The 19,561-nt window shown below is 46.2% G+C and overlaps 1 protein-coding gene across 6 annotated transcripts in view; it reads right to left on the bottom strand.

Annotated features, from left to right (window-relative positions):
* LOC104672676 (zinc finger protein 611-like) overlaps positions 1 to 19,561 on the bottom strand; it is a 34,731-nt gene that overhangs the window by 3,506 nt on the left and 11,664 nt on the right. The window contains exons 2-5 of one of the 6 annotated variants that reach the window (XM_030942016.1): positions 17,013 to 17,114; positions 11,055 to 11,292; positions 8,987 to 9,068; positions 4,487 to 4,613 (exon numbers count right to left, since the gene is read on the bottom strand). The exons of 1 other annotated variant lie outside the window; for it this stretch is intronic. In XM_030942016.1, coding sequence (XP_030797876.1) covers positions 4,487 to 4,613; positions 8,987 to 9,049 — 190 coding nt within the window. In that variant the 5' untranslated portion in view covers positions 9,050 to 9,068; positions 11,055 to 11,292; positions 17,013 to 17,114. Of the gene's footprint in view, positions 1 to 4,486; positions 4,614 to 8,986; positions 9,069 to 10,736; positions 10,995 to 11,054; positions 11,293 to 14,051; positions 14,114 to 16,439; positions 16,820 to 17,012; positions 17,115 to 19,561 lie in introns of those variants that run through there. 4 more of the 6 variants (XM_030942014.1, XM_030942017.1, XM_030942018.1 and 1 more) reach the window with 4 other exon arrangements.

Here is a 19,561-nt window from a genome sequence, read left to right as displayed (position 1 = left end):
TGGAGCGTAGTGGCACGATTCCCCTCCCTAAAGAGATTCTCGTGCCTCAGCCTCTTGAGCAGCAGGAACTACAGACACATGCACCATGTCTGACTAATTTTTTGTTGTTGGTGTTGTTTTTTCTTTTTTTTGGGAAACAGAATCTAACTCTGTCACCCAGGCTGGAGTGCAGTGGTGCGATCATGGTTCACTGCAACATCCACCTCCCAGGTTCAAGTGATTCTTCTGTCTCAGTCTCACAAGAAGCTGGGATTACAGGTGCATAACAACACACCCAGCTAATTTTTGTATTTTTACTACAGACGGGGTTTCACCATGTTGGCAAGGCTGGTCTCGAACTTCTGACCTCAGGTGATCCGCCCGTCTCGGTCTTCCAAAATTTTGGGATTATAGGCGTGAACCATCACGCCCATCCAATTTCTTTTAATTTAGTAGATTCAAGATTTCATTATGTTTGCCCGACTGGTCTCAAACTCCTGACCTCAAGACATCTACCCACCTCAGCCTTTCAAAGTGTTGGAATTAGAGGCGAAAGTCACTGCAGCTGGCCAGTCTAAGCTATTTCTGACAGAACAGTGAAATAAGTGAGACAGGAAAAGGGGCATCTCATCAACATCACTGAAGACTGACAAATCTTATTAAACAAAGGAAGTTGAGACTGTAGTATAAAATGTATATTAAGTCATCTAATAGTATTCACTTGTTTTAAAAAGCAGGTGGATGAAATCACCTGAGGTTGGGAGTTCGAGACCAGCCTGACTAATATGGAGAAACCCCCATCTCCTAAAAATACAAAAATTAGCCAGCTTTGCACCAGGCATAATCCCAAATACTTGGGAGCCTGAGGCAGGACAATCACTTGAACCCATGAAGTGGAGGTTGCGGTGAGCCGAGATTGCACCATTGCACTCCAGCCTGGGCAAGTAGAGGGAAACTCCATTAAAAGAAAAGAAAAGAAAAAAAAAAGAGGCCGGGTACAGTGGCTGATGCCGGTAATCTCAGCACTTTGGGAGGCTGAGATAGATCATTGAGGTCAGGAATTTGAGACAAGCCTAGCCAACAGGGGAAAATCCATCTGTACTAAAAATACAAAATTAGCCAGTGTGGTAGCACATGCCTGTAATCCCAGCTACTTGGAAGGCTAAGGCAGGAGAATCACTTGAACCCGGGAGGTGGAGGTTGTAATGAACTGAGATTCTGCCATTGAACTTCAGCCTGGGCAGCAGGAGCAAAACTCCATCTCAAGGAAAAAAACAAAAAACAAAAAACAAAAAACCCTGGAGGCAAATTAACATTATTTCTCATATAACGACAGCAGGCCCACAGTGTTCATGTACATGATCCCATTTGCACACACAGTAAGTGAGGAACAAGACTTGATCCTGGGCCTGAAGGATCCCACGACATCTACTTAGGCATAATAGCCCAGGCAGTACAGGAAATGACCACACACAGAAAATACAAGCAGAACAGAAAGAAGCACATCAAGAGGGATACAAGGGCTGAGCTGTGCTGCTGACAGTGGTGCCAAGTCATCCCTCATGGATCATGTGCTGAGTCATGATGCCCTGCACACATGGATTCAGGCAGCCTCCTATAATTTTGTCCAGTGGATAAATAAGGGCTTGACTTACTCAGAGTAGTGTTGGAGGGGAGGGGCTCACAGGGAAATTGGGGTGTTCAGGATTACAAAATCAATAGGGTGGAAAGAAATTGTATTTGCATCCAGATCAATGTATCATGTGAGGCAAGGCCAGGAAAGGAAGGGTAAGTGTGGAAGGCAGGAAGTAAGGGCATGTAGGAGTGAACTTTGTGCATGCACGTCTGTGGGAATAGAATTCCACTAGGATAGACCAAATCTTCAGCTTGGAGGAAAGTGGAACTAATTTAGCAATGGTAAAATATTGACCCAAGGTTAACTATGCAAATTACAATATGGGCAACAGACAAGAATGAAAGAGATCTAAAAAAGCAGCAGTAGGGTGACCTGAGGTGAAAGCAGTTTTTGTTTTGTTTTGTTTTGTTTTTGAGATGGAGTCTCGCTCTGTCGCCCAGGCTGGAGTGCAGTGGCCAGATCTCAACTCACTGCAGGCTCCGCCTCCCAGGTTTAGGCCATTCTCCTGCCTCAGTCTCCGGAGTAGCTGGGACTACAGGCGCCCGCCACCTCGCCCGGCTAGATTTTTTGTATTTTTTAGTAGAGACGGGGTTTCACCGTGTTAGCCAGGATGGTCTCGATCTCCTGACCTCGTGATCCACCCGTCTCGGCCTCCCAAAGTGCTGGGATTACAGGCTTGAGCCACCGCGTCCGGCAGCAGTTTTACATCTCTTAAGTTAAATGTCTCTGATTTCTAGTTTCAAGAATATACTCAACAAAATCCCTTGTGTAGATTCCAGAAATACATACACACACACACACAAAAACAAGTAAACTATGAAGAGTACAGTAGAGCAACGTAGGAGACCACTGGAGTGAACAAGGATCCTCTGGCTGAGTAGGTAGAGATGAGTTTGTGAAAACAGAGCCAGGCTGAGTGAAGTGGCTCACGTCTGTAATCCCAGCACATTGGGAGGATGGGAGGGTGAATCATGAGGTCAGGAGTTCGAGATCAGCCAGGCCAGCATGGTGAAACACTGTCTCTACTAAAAAAATAGAAAACATTAGCCGGGCATGGTGGTGCACATCTGTAATCCCAGTTACTCAGAAGGCTCAGGTAGGAGATTGCTTGACCTGGGAGGCAGAGGTTGCAGTGAGCTGAGATTGCGCTACTGCACTCCAGCCTGGGTGACAGAGCAATATGCCATCTTAAAAAAAAAAAGAAATTATACCTTTAACAGAAATGTGGTTTCACTATGTGGGCCAAGCTGGTCTTGAACTCCTGACCTCCGGTGATTCACCCATCTCAGCCTTCCAATGGGCTGAGATTACAGACATGAGCCAACGCACCCAGCCTGGCAGTATTATTTATAATAGTAAAGAGAAAAAAACCAACCCAGATATCCATCAACAGATAAATATAGGAGGAAAATGTGGTACACACATAAAATGGAATAGTATTCAGCCTTAAAAACAAACTCGGATGGGCAGTGGCTCATGCCTGTAATCCCAGCACTTTGGGAATCCAAGGCCACTGAATCACGTCAGGTCAGGCTATCAAAACCAGCCTGGTCAACATGGCGAAACTGCCATCTGTAATGGAACTACCAAAAATTAGTCGGGTGTGGTGACACATGCCTGTAATCCCAGCCACTCAAGAGGCTCAGGCAGGAGAATCACTTCAACCCAAAAGGTGGAGGTTGCAGTGAGCCAAGATCACGCCAGTGCACTCAAGAGACTCTGACTCAAAACAAACGAATAAACAACCAAAAAAAAAACCATAGAAATGAGCAACTTGAAAGCCACTGTGTATCTTAAGGAAATGACAGTAGAATTAAACTATGGAAATCTCATTCAATCTCACAAGCTCCCTCTACAACATTGATTAAAACCATATCTGCTACAGGGTTGATCCTACAAAAAACTGAACATAGGTTTTCTTGTTAAAAATGAACAATGACGGCCGGGCGCGGTGGCTCAAGCCTGTAATCCCAGCACTTTGGGAGGCCGAGACGGGCGGATCACGAGGTCAGGAGATCGAGACCATCCTGGCTAACACGGTGAAACCCCATCTCTACTAAAAAATACAAAAAACTAGCCGGGCGAGGTGGCGGGCGCCTGTAGTCCCAGCTACTCGGGAGGGTGAGGCAGGAGAATGGCGTGAACCCAGGAGGCAGAGCTTGCAGTGAGCTGAGATCCGGCCACTGCACTCCAGTTTGGGTGACAGAGCGAGACTCCGCCTCAAAAAAAAAAAAAAAAAAAAAAAAAACTGAACGACACATATTGGTATGAAAATGTGAAATGAACAAGAGTTCAGTCAAGAGCCTCATACATATGAGGCTGTGAGCCCGAATGACATCCTTGCTGGGAGGAATTTCAACACCACTGACTGCTGCCTAGAGAAGATGATCATTAGTTTATGGGATGAACATTGTCACAGTGCCAGTGAGAGACGCTTCTGTGATGCTCCTCAAAAACCAGAATGAGCTGGGCACGTTGGCTCATGCCTGTAATACCAGCAGTTTTGGAAGCCAAGGTGAGTGGATCATCTGAGGTCGGGAGTTAGATACGAGCCTGACCAACATGGAGAAACCCTGTCTCTACTAAAAATACAAAATTAGCTGGGCATGGTGGCACATGCCTGTAATCCCAGCTATTCGGGAGGCTGAGGCAGGAGAATCACTTGAACCTGGAAGATGGAGATTTTGGTGAGCCGAGATCATACCACTGCACTCCAGCTTGGACAATAAGAGTGAAACTCCATCTCAAAAAACAAAAACAAAACAAAAAAAAAACATGTATGGGGCAAAATCACAAAAGAGAATGCAAAACCAGGAAGAGCCAACATAGACAAGAGCAGACTCCTCAGGCCTACAGGGACATTTTCCTCACCCACAGACTCCAGGTTCCTGTAGTTCTCCAACATCACTTCCCTGTATAAAGCTCTCTGCGCAGGGTTCAGGCATTTCCACTCTGCCAATGAGAATTCTACAGCCACATCCCTGAAAGTCAAGCGTCCCTAAAATGAAACACACATTTCCACAAAACATTATGTAGGAGTTATTACCTTCACAGGAAACGAGAAAAGAGAAAATAAGTATGTATTTGATCAAAGACCATGTTCTGACAAAACCAAGTTAAGGTATTTTTGAATATTTTTTCCCTATAGTTGCATTTTATTATACTTTTCCTTGAAAGATGTTAAGATCCCATCAGTCATTAGGGAAGTCTGGATTTTATGGACAATATAAAACTATATAAATAAAAAGGAAACACAGGGTCAGGCATGGTGGTTCATGACTATAATCCCAACACTTCAGGAGGCCAACACGGACAGATTATTTGAGGTCCAGAGTTCAAGACCAGCATGGGCTGGGCGCGGTGGCTCAAGCCTGTAATCCCAGCACTTTGGGAGGCTGAGACGGGCGGATCACGAGGTCAGGAGATTGAGACCATCCTGGCTAACATGGTGAAACCCCATCTCTACTAAAAATACAAAAAAAAATTAGCCAGGCGAGGTGCCGGGCGCCTGTAGTCCCAGCTACTCAGGAGGCTGACGCAGGAGAACGGCGTCAACCCGGGAGGCGGAGCTTGCAGTGAGCTGAGATCCGGCCACTGCACTCCAGCCCGGGCGACAGAGCGAGACTGCGTCTCAAAAAAAAAAAAAGACCAGCATGGCCAACGTGGTGAAAACCTGTCTCTACTAAAAACATAAAAATTAGCCGGGTGTGGTGGCAGGCACCTGTTATCCCAGCTACATAGGAGGCTGAGGCAGGAGAATCATTTGAACCCAGGAGATGGAGGCTGCAGTGAGCCAATTTCGCACCACTGCACTCCATCCTGGGCAACAGACTGACACTCCATCTAAAAAAAAAAAAAAAAGCAATGACGGGCAGTGGCTCTCGCCTGTAATCCCAGCACTTTGGGAGACCAAGGTAGGCAAATAATGTGGTCAAGAGATTGACACCATCATGGCCAACACGGCAAAACCACGTCTCTACTAAAAATACAAAAAATTAGCTGGGTGTCATGTTGTGGGCCTGTACTCCCAGCTACTCAAGAGGCTGAGGCAGGAGCATCGCTTGAGTCTGGGAGGCAGGCAGTCTGGGAGGTTGCAGTGAGCCGAGATCGCACCACTGCACTTTAGTCTGGCAACAGAGAAAGACTCCATCTCAAAAAAACAAAAAAAACAAAAAAAAAAAAAAAAAAACAGGGTTTCCTCTACAGATATGTCAGATATTACGTTCCACATACAGCTGACATTTAGTCTCTAGGTGAGCTAAAATACAAGTGCTGTTTCAGAGAGGACAAAGTGCAATGTCGTTGAAAGGAAATCTGAATCTAAAAACTATCATGATTGATCAGGCAGAGTGGCTCATGCCTGTAATCCCAGCACTTTGGAAGGCCGAGGTAGGTGAATCATGAGGTCAGGAGTTCGAGACCAGTCAGGGAACATACTGAAAACCCTTCTCTACTAAAACTACAAAAATTAGCTGGGCGTGGTGATGGGTGTCTGTAATCCCTGATATTCGGGAAGCTGAGGCTAGAGAATTGCTTGAAACCAGGAGGCAGAGGTTGCAGTGAGCCAATATCATGCAACTACACTTCAGCCTGGGTGACAGAGCAATACTCCATCTCCAAAAAAAAAAAAAAAAACCTGTCATGATCACAGCAATAGCCATGACTAACATTTTTGAATGCTTCACACGTGCTATACATTGTTCTAAGTGCTTCCCGTGTCATAAGCCATAAAATAACATACTATCCCATGAAGAAAGATCTGTACTTGGAGTCAACTGCATCACACACACTCTAGGAAACTTGCCACAAATCAAATAGCTAAAAATATCAACACGAGCACCTGAATCCGGACGTCTGGGATTCACATGTGAACATAAACACCTAAGTGACAGACACAGCTTTAAACTAAACTGACACAGGTTTATCTAGTGGAGAGAATGTGATAAAGGTCCGAGAGTAAGAACATGGAGCATCCTACAAGGTCACTGAATGGACACACATGGGCATGCATATAATCCTTCACAATACTTCTTATTTTATTTTATTTTTTTCCCAGACGGAGTCTCACTCTATTGCACAAGCTGGAGTGCAGTGGCACAATGTCTCAGCTCACTGCAACCTGTGCCACCGAAGTTCAAGCAATTCTCTTGCCTCAGACTCCCCAGTAGCTGGGATTTGAGGCACCTGCCACCGTGTCCATCTAACTTTTGTATATTTAGTAGCAACGGGGTTTCACCATCTTAGCCAGGCTGGTCTTGAACTCCTGACATCTTGATCTACCCACCTCAGACTCCCAAAGTGCTGGGATTAAAGGCGTGAGCCACCAAGCCTGGACCCTTCTTACTATTAACTCATTATGATGACAGTTGACAACAATGAAAAATACTTAAAATCATTACAATTATAAAAAATAAAACTTATTGCAAATGTGTTTTCTAGATAAACCATGGGCTTATCCATCCATGTGTTCATACACACACATCATGCCATTACACCCGTGGTGGTGTGCACTTCTAATCCCAGCTACCCGAGAGGCTGAGGCAACAGAATCACTGTAATCCAGGAGTCAGAGGCTACAGGGAAATGAAATCACACCACTGCACTCCAGTCTGGGCGAAAGAATGAGAGTCAATTCAAAAAAATAAAAAATAAAATAAATTCAATGATATAATAAAGCATCCTGTACCACTGATGCCTATCTCCACTTCCCATTCCACCACGAGTCATTAAAAGTGCAGAGTTTGGCCAAGCACAGTGGCTCAGGCCTATAATCCCAGCACTTTGGGAGGCCGAGCTGGAAGAATCACAAGATCAGGAGTTCAGCCAGCCTGACCAATATGGTGAAACTCCATCTCTACTAAAAATACGAAAAAATGGCCGGGCGCGGTGGCTCACGCCTGTAATTCCAGCACTTTAGGAGACTGAGGCGGGTAGATCACGAGGTCAGGAGATCTAGACCATCATGGCTAACATGGTGAAACCCCATCTCTATTAAAAATTAAAAAAAAAATTAGCCGGGAGTGGTGGTGGGCACCTGTAGTCCCAGCTACTCAGGAGGCTGAGGCAGGAGAATGGCATGAACCCGGGAGGCAGAATTTGCAGTGAGCTGCAATTGCACCACTGCACTCCAGCCTGGGCGACAGAGCGAGACTCTGTCTCAAAAAAAAAAAAAAAAAGTACAAAAAAATTAGCAAGGCGTGGCAGCAAATGCCTGAAATCCCAGATCCTCGGGAGGCTGAGGCAAAAGAATTGCTTGAAGCCACAAGGCAGAGGTTGCAGTGAGCTGAGATCCTGCCACTGCAATCCAACCTGGGCAACAGAGCAAGACTCCATCTCAAAAACGTGCAGTCAGGCCAGGTTGGCTGTCTGCCATCAGGAATGCCAGCAATTTGGGAGGCCAAGATGGGAGGATCACTTGAGGCCAGGATATCAAGGCTATAGTGAGCTATTATTGCACCACTGCACTCCAGCCTGGACAACAAAATAAAAATATAATATAAAAAATAAGGCCGGACACAGTAGCTCACACCTTTAATCCCAACACTTAGGGAGTCTGAGACAGGCAGATCACGAGGTCAGAAGTTCCAGACCAGCCTAACCATGATGAAACCCTGTCTCAACTAAAAATGCAAAAGTTAGCTGGGTGTGGTGGTGCGTGCCTGTAGTCCAGGCAACTTGGGAGGCTGAGGTAGAAGAACTGCTTGAAACCCGGAGGGGGAGGTTAAATTGAGCCGAGATGGTGCCATTGCACTCCAGCTTTAGTGACTGAGTGAGACTCCACCCTAAAATAAAGAAATACGTACATACATACATACATACATACATACGGTGACCCATGTCTATTATTCAGGCTCTTTGGGGGGTTAAATTAGGGATTCGTTGAGCCCAGGAGTTTGAGGCTGCTGTAAACTCTGAATTGTGTCATTGTACTCCAGAACGAAGCCACAGAGTGACACCTTCTCTCTCTCTCTCTTTTTTCTGCCACCTCCCAGGCTGGAATGCAGTGGCACAATTTCGGTGTACAGTAACTTCCACCTCCCGGGTTCAAGTGATTCTCCTGCCTCAGCCTCCTGAGTAGCTGAGATTACAGGTATGCACCACCACATGCAGCTAATTTTTGTATTTTTAGTAGAGATAGGGTGTGAGCCCTTCCCACAACCATGCCCAGTGGAGCCTCTTCCCAAGTTCATGTCACTGGGTCACAGGAGATGGAATCTCAGAGCAGGTGACAGGAACTGAGGGCAGGCATGGGTGAGTGTGAGCGAACCTGTCAGGCAAAATGCTTCAGACTCAGAAAAGACTGGCTACTACAACACCTGGCATTTCAGAAAGAAAAGAGACAGATTAATCCCCAGAGGAACATCACTTCACCTGAGGAAGGGCCATGCCAGGCTCCTTTCCTTTCCTCTTCTCAGCTGCTTCCTCATGTAACATGAGTCTTTAGAAATCAATCCTGTATGTGAAAAAAAAGGTAAGACTTCGTGTTAGAAATGACTCACTCCCTTCCTCTGACAAAAACACATGAACGGGGAGACCTCACCATGTAGAAAGATGTTCCCCCACTGCCCACTGCACCAGAGATCATGGAGAGATAAGAAAACCCCACAGGAAGACCTATAAGTGCATGTTTGACCTCAGTCTTCAGATCTCACTCCCCTCCTGGAGAAGCCCCCACACACGAGGCAGCAGGGGTGGGCTGGGCTGCACTGATCTCCCTTTCAGGATACAGACTCATCCCTCATCAAACCCCATCCAGAGGACAGCCCCTCATCTCACAGACTGAGCTCAGCCCTCAGAAATGGAGGACACAGAGCTTCGATGCTCAATGCTGCACACAGATGACAAGCACCTGGGCCACTGCAGCTATTACTGAGGGTGGGCTCCATCCCTTCAGAATAAGAATCCCTGCTAAAGCAGCACAAAAGCTCTATTTGCAAAATGTTCTGCACTCTAATGTGAAGCCAGGGTTGAGCTCCACTCAGAGGGGGTGAGCCCAGCACAGCCCCACGTTCTGGCTCTGCTCTCCCCTTGGGGCCTTGTTCTCACCAGGATCCAGACAGTGGATGGCAAAGGCACAAAAGTAATCACAGTGAGGCTGGGTGCAGTGGCTCACGCCTATAATCCCAGCACTTTGGGAGGCAGAGGTGGGTGGATCATGGAGTCAGGAGTTCAAGACCAGACTGGCCAACATGGTGAAACACTGTCTCTACTAAAAATACAAAAATTAGCTGGGCATGGTGGTGGACACAAGTAATCCTAGCTATTCAGGAGCCTGAGACAGGAGAATTGCTTGAAGCAGGAGGTGGAGCTTGCAGTGAGCCGAGATCCCACCACTGCACTCCAGCCTGGGTGACAGAGCAAGACTCTGTCTCCAAAAAAAAAAAAAAAAAGAAACCACACAGAACAGTAAATGTGGACCAGAGGTGGGATGAAGGTTGGGCTGTGTGTAAGGAAAATAAATCTTGGGGCCCCAAATCACTAAGCAAAAGAGAAAAGTCAAGGTGGAAACCGCTTAGGGAACAAGACTCCCCTTCTATTCAAAGTTACCCCTCTGCTCCCTGACATAGATGCATGATGCATATCTGAGTGCCTCCTTTGGAAAGGCTAATCAGAAACGCAAAAGAAGGACCCAGCACAGTGACTCAGGACTGTCTGTCATCCCAGCACTGTGGGAGGTGTAGGCAGGCAGATCACTTGGGGTCAAGAGGTGGAGACCAGCCCAGCCAACATGGTGAAACCCCATCTCTACTAAAAATACAAAAATGATCGGGGCATCTACTTGGGAAGCTGTGGCAGGAGAATCACTTGAACCCAGGAGGCAGAGGTTGCAGTGAGCCGAGATCGTGCCATTGCACTCCCCCCGGCCCACAAGAGCAAAAATTTGTCTTAAAAAAACAAAAAAAATTGGAAGTGATTATCTTCTCACTCTTTTCACGTATACATGTAAGTTTCTCTTTATGTTATAAATTACAACACTTACAAATAATGTAATATATTTCCCATATTTAAAACACATACTGTCAAGTTCGGCTAAGTTTCTGGAAGTACACAGTCACTCTCAACTGAGATGTGCAGACTGCAAGGGAATGTGTTTAGGGTTTAGGAAGTCACTTATGGACACCTGAAGGTGGGGATGCCTGTTTGATGTCCCAGGAGAGAGCTGAGGAGACAACTGGATGCAGGATTGTAGAGCTCAGTGGCGAGGCCTGCAGGGGACATGGAGTCGTGTAGGTGGGTGAAAGCTCTGAGATGATAAGGTTCAAGGTGATTTGAGTCTAATCCCCTGTTTTTGCTCATCTTGGAGAACTGGAATCCACTTGAAATTTGAGTTAAAAATGAGCAGTAACCGCTCCCAGAAGAAAAGCCACACACTGTATTTTGTCAGTCATTTCAGGAGTCAGTGTCACTCTGACTGAGCTTTCCTGGTCTTATTCCTCACCTCTATGTTACAGGTGGCCTCACCGAGGCTCACAGCAGGAGACATTTCACCAAGTTATCCTGAGAAGCTCTGAGGTGAGGAGGAACGAGGTGCGGCTGAATCCCATGTGATGGCCTGGAAGGCCCAATAGGCTGTCTTGGTCTTCCCCCTCTAGAAAATTCCAAGACCAGCCAGGAGTGGTGACTCACCCTTGTAATCCCAACACTTTGGGTAGCGGAGGCAGGCAGATCACTTGAGCCTAGAAGTTTGAAACCAACATGGGCAACATAGTTAACCCCATCTCTACCAAAAATACAAAAAATTAGCTAGGGCTCGTGGCATGCATCTGCGGCCCCAGTTACTTGGGAGGATGATGCAAGATCACTTGAGGCTGGGAGGCATAGGTTGCAGTGATCTAAGATTGTGCCACTGCATTCCAGCCTGGATGATTCCAGGCTGGAATGCAGTGACACTTGATCTTACAAAAAAAAAAAAAAAAAAGCAGCCAGACAAGGTAGCTCACACCTGTAATCCCAACACTTTGGGAGGACAAACTGGGCAAATCACGAGGTCAGGAGTTCGAGACTATCCTGGCCAATATGGTGACATCCCTACTAAAAACACACAAATTAGCCAGGTGTAGGGGTTCACGCCTACAGTCCCTGCTACTTGGGAGGCTGAGGCAAAAGGATTGCTTGAACCCAGTAGGTGGAGGTTGCAGTGAGCTGAGATCATGCCATTGCACTCCAGCCTGGGCGACAGAGCAAGACTCCATCTCAAAGAAAAACAAACACACACAAATTCCAGGACTATCTTTTATACACCTGAGCAAAGCAAACTTCTTTCAAGTTGTAAGGTTCTGATGGCATCAATCCCAAACATACAATTACTCACTCCCAAAAAAGTGTTCAAAATACGCACGACTGTGCACACATAGCAATAGGTCTTTGAAACACTGAAAAAGAGGCAGCCGTAGAAATGAGATCTGAGCAAATACTTTTCTCATGAACATATGGGCTCTGCTAAACCAAGGTTCCAAGTCAATCCAGCCCATCCTTCAACATCTGTAGAGAATATTATGGACCAGAGGAAGACATTTACTTAGAAGCTCACAGATCACCATTTTTTCTGATGACAAAAGAAAAGAAAATGGAATAGGCTACTTCAACTAAATTTTCATGTTAGGGTAAAGAAAAAAGGTCCTTGGTATCATTATCAAGTACACACCGAAACAACCGAACATCACATATCATGTACTAGAAAATGTTTTCGATATATGATACAGACTAGAAAGCACACAGTCCTCAATGTAAACTGAACACAATTTCATAGAGAAACAATTTTAAAATGGGTAAAAAATATAGATCTAATGAAATCTTGGGTAAAAGGAGAAATATTTGAAAATATATCATACTTTGAAAACAATGAGGCCAGGCATGGTGACTCACACCTATTATCCCAGCACTTTGGGAGGCCGGGGCAGGAAGACCACAAGGTTAGGAGTTCGAGACCAGCCTGGCCAACATGGAGAAACCAGGTCTCTACTAAAAATAGAAAAATTAGCAGGGCATAGTTGTGCACACCTGTAACCCCAGCTACTCGGGAGGCTGAGGCACAAGAATCTCTTGACCCCAGGAGGTGGAGGTTGCAGTGAGACCACTGCACTCCAGCCTGGGTGACAAAGAGAGTTTCAATAAATAAATATATATATATATCTAAACATTAGCTGGGCTACTCCTCCGGTCCCAGCTACTCCGGAGTCTGAGGAGGGAAAATCACTTGAGCCCAGGAGGTTGCCGCTGCTCTGAGCTGTGATCCTGCCACTGCACTCCAACCTGGGAAACAGTAAGAGTGTCTCAAAAAATAAAAATTAAAATTAAAGGCCGGGCATGGCGGCTCATGCCTGTAATCCCAGCACCTTGGGAGGCTGAGGCGGGAGGATCACTGAGGTCAGGAGTTCAAGACTAGCCTGACCAAGATGGAGAAATCCCATCACTACAGAAAATACAAAATTAGCCAGCCATGGTGGTGCTCTCCTGTAATCATAACTACTCAGGAGGCTGAGGCAGAAGAATCACTTGAACCCCAGAGGTGAAGGTTGCGGTGAGCCAAGATCACGCTGCTGCACTTTAGCCTGGGCAACAAGAGCAAAACTCGGTCAGTCCTTATTTAACCTCTTGTTGCCCTTCTACCCAATCTTTCGATTGCCCTCAACCTCTATATATTACGGCCTCTTATCTCTGGGTCTCCTCTGCTCTGTTAAATTCTCTCTTCCCTGTTACATTCCCCTGTCCCCACTCTCTAGCACCCCAAAAACCCAAGTGTCCTTCCAAAAACCCAAGTGTCCTTCCTTCCGTGGTTCTCCCTGTTCTCCTGGCCACCAGCACCACTCTGGGGGTTTGAAGTAAGACGCCTGTACCCCGGAGAAGCGCATTTTCCGGGGGGTGGAGCTGGGCAGGCAAGAATACCCGGTGTCACAGGACAAGCCCCTGGGACCTGCCCAACGCTGGTTCAGGGGAAGCGGTGACTGCAGAGGGAAGACTTGGGGAGCAGCAGGGCCCGGCACAAGGAGGGACTTGGGGCGCAACGGCGCCTTAAGACAAGAGTGGCACCTGCAGGCACCCAGGACCCAGGAAGAAGACGCAGCCTCCCTGGGACTGGGGCTGGGAGCCTGGGAGGCGAGCCTGGAGGCGCCCAGGGTGGGAATCCACCTCGCGGGTGAGGACTTTAAAAAGCATGGGGTGAGAGGAGTCAGAACAAGGTTTTGACCAGAAAAACTGCGGTATAGGAAGTGTACACACTGCCCTATAATAGAAAGACCGGGTACGGGACCAGCCTCCGGACGACTTCAACCCCAAAAGGAAGCAACTCCTGGACTCTTAAGGGGACGTCTCAGTTTTCTCTGGGTGAAGGAAGACAGGCGAGAATTTCCAGGTCCGTGGGGACCCCACGTCCCAGGGACAGAAGCGCCAGGGACCTGGGAAGGGCATACTTAATACATGACAGAGCGAAACTCACGCGCCGCGGTGGGACCTTCACTCCACGGAATCCCCTTCCGGGTTTGCGCGCGCAGGACAGAAGCCAGGCCTGGGCGGGCCCGCGAGCAGTTTGGCGGGGCCTGTGCGGGGTAGGGGCGGAGAGACCTTGCCCTTTAGAACCGGCAGACAGCGGGGCCGGGGCGGGAACCGTGCGTCTCTCGGCGTCGCACCCAGTGTCTCTGTTTTCTGGGTTTTTGGAGGTGAGAGCAGCCAGGAAGGCTGAGGCATAATTCAAGAGCCCTGGAATTGTCTGGAACGGACATGCAAACTAGAATGTGAAATGCAAAGCCCTGTCTGGGTGGAACGTACGACTTCATGCTGACGGCCCACAGAACAGAATAGAAATCCTCTCCATTTCCATTCTCCATTCACTCGGGAGGGAGACTCCCCTAGGGCCTCCCTGGGATGCGGGACGGAGTGCTCAGGCCAGGAAGAAGTGAGGTCACCACTTGCTGCTTAAACAAGGTTGCAGGCACGGGGCTGAAGCCTGAGGTCCCAGCTACTCAGGACGCAGCAGCGGGAGAATCGCTGAAACTGGGGGTCCAGGCCAGTGTGGGCGACAAAGTGACACCCCCTCCCGCAGGGCTCCCTTCCTTGTCTCTCTCTGGCTGTTTTTCTTTTTTCCTTTTTTTTTTTTTTGAGATGGAGTCTAGCTCTCTCGCCCATGCTGGAGTGCAGTGGCAAGATTTTGGATCACTGCAAGCGCCTCCTCCTGGGTTCACACCATTCTTCCGCCTGTCTTTCCAGTAACTTTGACTACAGGTGCCGCCATGACGCCCGTCTGTTTTGCATTGTTAGTACAGAGTGGGTTTCACCGTGTTAGCCAGGATGGTCTGGATCTCCTGATCTCGTGATGCGCCTGCCTCAGCCTCCCAAACTGCTAGGATTACAGATGTAAGCCACTGCGGCTGGCCTTGTGTGTGTTTGCTTTTGTTTTTACTGTTTTTAAATAAAATTTTTCATGGTGTGAGATAGGGATCCAGCATTATTCTTTTCCATGTGAATATCCAGTTAGTTGTCCCAGCACATTTGTGAAAGAGATCTATTACTTTCTCTTTTTTTACTTTTTTCTTTCCTTTTATTTATGAGACAGTATTTCTCTGTGGCCCATGCTGGAGTGCAGTTGCGAGATTGTGGCTCACTGCAGCCTCTGCCTCCTGGATGGAAGCTATTCTTCTGCCTCAGCCTTTGGAGTAGCTGCTATTACAAGCACACACAACCACACCCAGCTAATTTTCGTATTTTTGGTAGAGATGGGGTTTCACCATGCTGGCCAGGCTGGTCTGGAACTCCTGACTTCAAGTGATCCGCCTGCCTCGGCCTCCCAAAGTGCTGGGATTACACTTGTGAGTCACCGTGCCTGGCCCAGGAAATATTCTTTACTTCACTTTTTAAATGTGAGAAAATATAATTGAAAAACAAAGAGTATTCCGCCAAATGAGAAATCATCTCTATGACGATAATAGAGAAAGAACTAAAAACTATTTTATTAATAAATAAGCTTCAGGACAGAATGTGACGGGAAATAGAGGCAAACAGCTAAGAGGTTGAAAAGAGAGAAAGAAACGTCACTCTTCTATACAACCCATTAAGTACGTGTTTTCAAGATAAACACTAATCAGTCCTCAGGGAAGAGGACTTGAGACGCCATTGGTTACACATAGTTCATCCTGGCTCTACTTGGTAACAGAGTTGAGAATCTCTGTCAGCTAATTAGCATCATCCCGAGAGAGGGGGAATACCCTAACGCTAACCATAATACAAAAATAATCTGGGTGTGGTGGCAGACACCTGTAATTTCTCTCTATTTTTAGTACAGACAGGGTTTCACCAAGCTGGCCAAGCTGGTTTTGAACTCCTGAAGTCAAACTCACTTGACTTGGAAGTCTCGGTGTCCCAAAGTATTGGGATTACAGGCTTGAGCCACCAGGGTCAGCCAGGAAAACTCTTAGAAGTTGCGCCTGCATTCCCCTGGACTCAGGTTGCAGGACCACATTCCTCTCGAGGCTCAGAATTACTTAAAGGTCCAAAGCTTTACATTGGAATCATTTGATGTTTGAATTATTTAATTTCCTACTGAGACACAGGTACTATTTATCTTGTTTGCTTTATTTTTTTTTCTTTCTGTTTTGAGATGGAGTCTCACTTTGTTGCCCAGGCTGCAGAGCAGTAGCACAATCTCGGCTCACTGCAGCCTTTGCCTCCCAGGTTCAAGCAATTCTCCTGCCTCAGTCTCCCGAGTAGTTGGGACTACAGGCATGTGCCACCATGCCCGGCTAATTTTTTTGTATTTTTAGCAGAGACAGGGTTTCACCATGTTGGTCAGGTGGTCTCGAACTCCTGACCTCGGGATCGGCCCACCTTGACCTCCTGAAGTGCTGGGATTACTGGCCTGAGCCACCGCGCCTGGCTATTGCTTGTCTTTCAAAGCAAGTACCCAAGTTCTTCAGAAATACAACCCTGGGCCAGGAGCAGTGGCTCACACCTGTAATCCCAGTACTTTGGAAGGCCGAGCCTGGAGGATCATCTGAAATGAGAAGTTCAAGACCAGCCTGGCCAACATGGTGAAACCTCATCTCTACAAAACTATAAAATTCAGCCAGGCATGATGGCTGGTGCCTGTAGTCCCAGCTCCTCTGGAAGCTGAAGCAGGAGAATCACATGTACCGGGGAGATGGAAATTGCACTGACCAGAGATCACACCATTTAACTCCAGCCTGGGCAACAAGAGTGAAACCCCATCTCCATCTGAAAGAAGAAAAGAAGAAAAGAAAAGTAAAGAAAAGACTACCTCAGAAGACAGAAAACGCATTTGCAAATTTTCTAAATAAATGTCCTAAGAAAAGAGATGAAAGGAAAGAAGATCTCTTTATTTTCAAAGGAGGGATTGTACCTCTCATTTATTGGCTTGTTTGTTTGAGACAGGGTCTAGCTCACTCACCCAGGCTGGAATGTGGTGGCAAAAACAGGGCTCACTGCAGACTTCAACGTCCTGGTTCAAGTGATCCTCCCACCTTTTTCATCAAGCATTTGGAAGAGATATCTACAAAATATAAACACAATACATTTCCAATTAAGTCCAGATGGTAAACCATACTGAAGTGTGTAAATATGACACAAAAAAATACTTAACTTTAAACTTCCCAAACATGATCTTCAAAGATTAGGAGCACAAAAGGAGTAAGATTCTTTAATAAATAAAGGGCGATTATATGTCCTTCAAATCATTTCTATGGAAGCCTATTTCCAATATCATGACAAAACACTGACACGGCAGAAACATGTTTAAGCCTAAAGTCAGGAGTGTTTTTCCACTGTGACCCTAAAGTGCATCACAGTCTACAAAAAACATATCACTGTCACATCAAGGAAAAGAAAACTATATATTTTTCATATTTACAGAATTTCTACTGTATACAAATAAATTCTAAAAGACCAAACAACATACTATATTGGTAAATAATCCACAACAAGCTTATGTAAGGGTAACCAAAATCAATGGAAATTCTGTATTGTCAAATAATCATAGCACAGAGAAGATAAGAAAAGATTACAAAAATCAGGCAGGCATGGTGGTGGGCACCTGTAGTCTCAGCTACTCGGGAATCGCTTGAACCTGGGAGGTGGAGATTTCAGTGAGCCAACATTGTGCCACTGCACTGACAGAGTGAGATTCCATCTCAAAAAAAAAAAAAAGTTAACACAATCTTTTTCTGAATACCTGTCATGAAATTACCTATATCCACGCAGAAAAGGGACTTATTGAAATTAACAAGTGCAGTGTGTCAGTTATATTACATATCATATACTGAAAAGCCGTATGTGAAATCTTAAATATTAATCAGTAAACCATTGTAATCCATGATAAAACCAGCAAGCAAATAATAAGTACATTTATACAGCCTGCAGAATTCTAAACAATTCTCTCTTAAGAAAAAAGCCACAACTTCTACTTCCCACCAGCACACACTATAAGAACTGAAATACATGTTAAGATCACCACCATCTGATGTATGAGTTCAAGTAAATACACAGCATTAAAAGGAATAAGAACTGACGAACGGTGTCGGAGGGTGCAATTATGATGTCACAGGTACAGTTAGGTAACACCAGGCAATACAGCAATTTTATATATATGCATTGCCCTTAGTTATCTAGTTCACTGTGCATAAAATATAAAACATAGACTGTGTACTGGGAAAATTTATAAACTGAGGTCACAGAAAACATTGCATAAAACAAATTGCACAATAAAAACAACAAAAACCTGATGCAGGCTCCCTGGTCTGAACGATTATATTGGCCAAAAGCGATGTTCAGAGTTCTTATTGTCCAATAGGATGTTCCTGCAGATGGTGCCTTTGAGAGAATTTGGTCATGGGTGTTGACTACTCGCGAATAGGACCAGTGCTTTTATTTTTATTATTTATTTATTTATTTATTTATTTATTGAGACGGAGTTTCCCTCTTGTTGCCCAGGCTGGAGTGCAATGGCGCAATCTTGGCTCACCGCAACCTTTGCCTCCTGGGTTCAAGCAATTCTCCTGCCTCAGCCTCCCAAGTAGCTGGGATTACAGGTATGCGCCACCACACCCAGCTAATTTTGTAGTTTTATAGAGACGGGTGTCTCTATATTGGTCAGGCTGGCCTTGAACCCCCAACCTCAGGTGATTCACCTACATCAGCCTTCCGAAGTGCTAGAATTACAAGTGTGAGCCACCGCGCATGGCCACGACTACTGCTTTTATAAAGGGAAACATTAAAGAGCTGATTGTTATTTCTTTTTTTGTTTTTTGAGACCAGGTCATGCTCTATCACTCAGGCTGGAGTGCAGTGGCATGATTCTCCTGCCTAAAGAGATTCTCCTGCCTCAGCCTCCAGAGTAGATGGGACTACAGAGGCATGTCACCATCCTTGGCTAATTTTTTTTTCTTTTTTTGTGGGGGAGACAGAGTCTCACTCTGTCACCCAGGCTGGAGTGCAGTGGTGCAATTGTGGCTCACTGCAATTTCTGCCTCCTAGCCAGGTCCAAGTAATTCTTCTGCCTCAGCCTCCAGAGTAGCTGGAATTAGAGGCATGTGTCAACATGGCCAGCTAATTTTTGTATTTTTGGTAAAGACAGGGTTTCACCATGTAGGCCAGGCTGGTCTCGAACTCATGACCTTCAGCGATTTGCTCCCAAAGTGCTGGGATTACAGGCATGAATGAGCCACCACACCTGGCTTTGATGTTCCTTACTTTTTCTTTATTTTTTTTTCAGACGGAGTCTAGCTCTGTTGTTCAGGCTGGCATACAGTGATGGAATCTCGGTTCACTGCAACCTCTGCCTCCCGAGTTCAAGCAATTCTCCTGCCTCAGCCTCCCGAGTAGCTGGTATTTTAGGCATCTGCCACCACTTCTGGCTAATTTTTGTATATTTTAAGTAGAGATTGAGTTTCACTGTGTTGGCCAGGCTGGTCTCGAACTCCTGACCTCCTGATCCACTCACCT

The sequence above is a fragment of the Rhinopithecus roxellana genome, chromosome 12, assembly GCF_007565055.1.
Source record: "Rhinopithecus roxellana isolate Shanxi Qingling chromosome 12, ASM756505v1, whole genome shotgun sequence".
NCBI classification, from domain to species: Eukaryota; Metazoa; Chordata; class Mammalia; order Primates; family Cercopithecidae; genus Rhinopithecus; species Rhinopithecus roxellana.
Note: the sequence above shows the minus strand (reverse complement) of the source record. Positions and strands in the feature narration are given on the sequence as shown.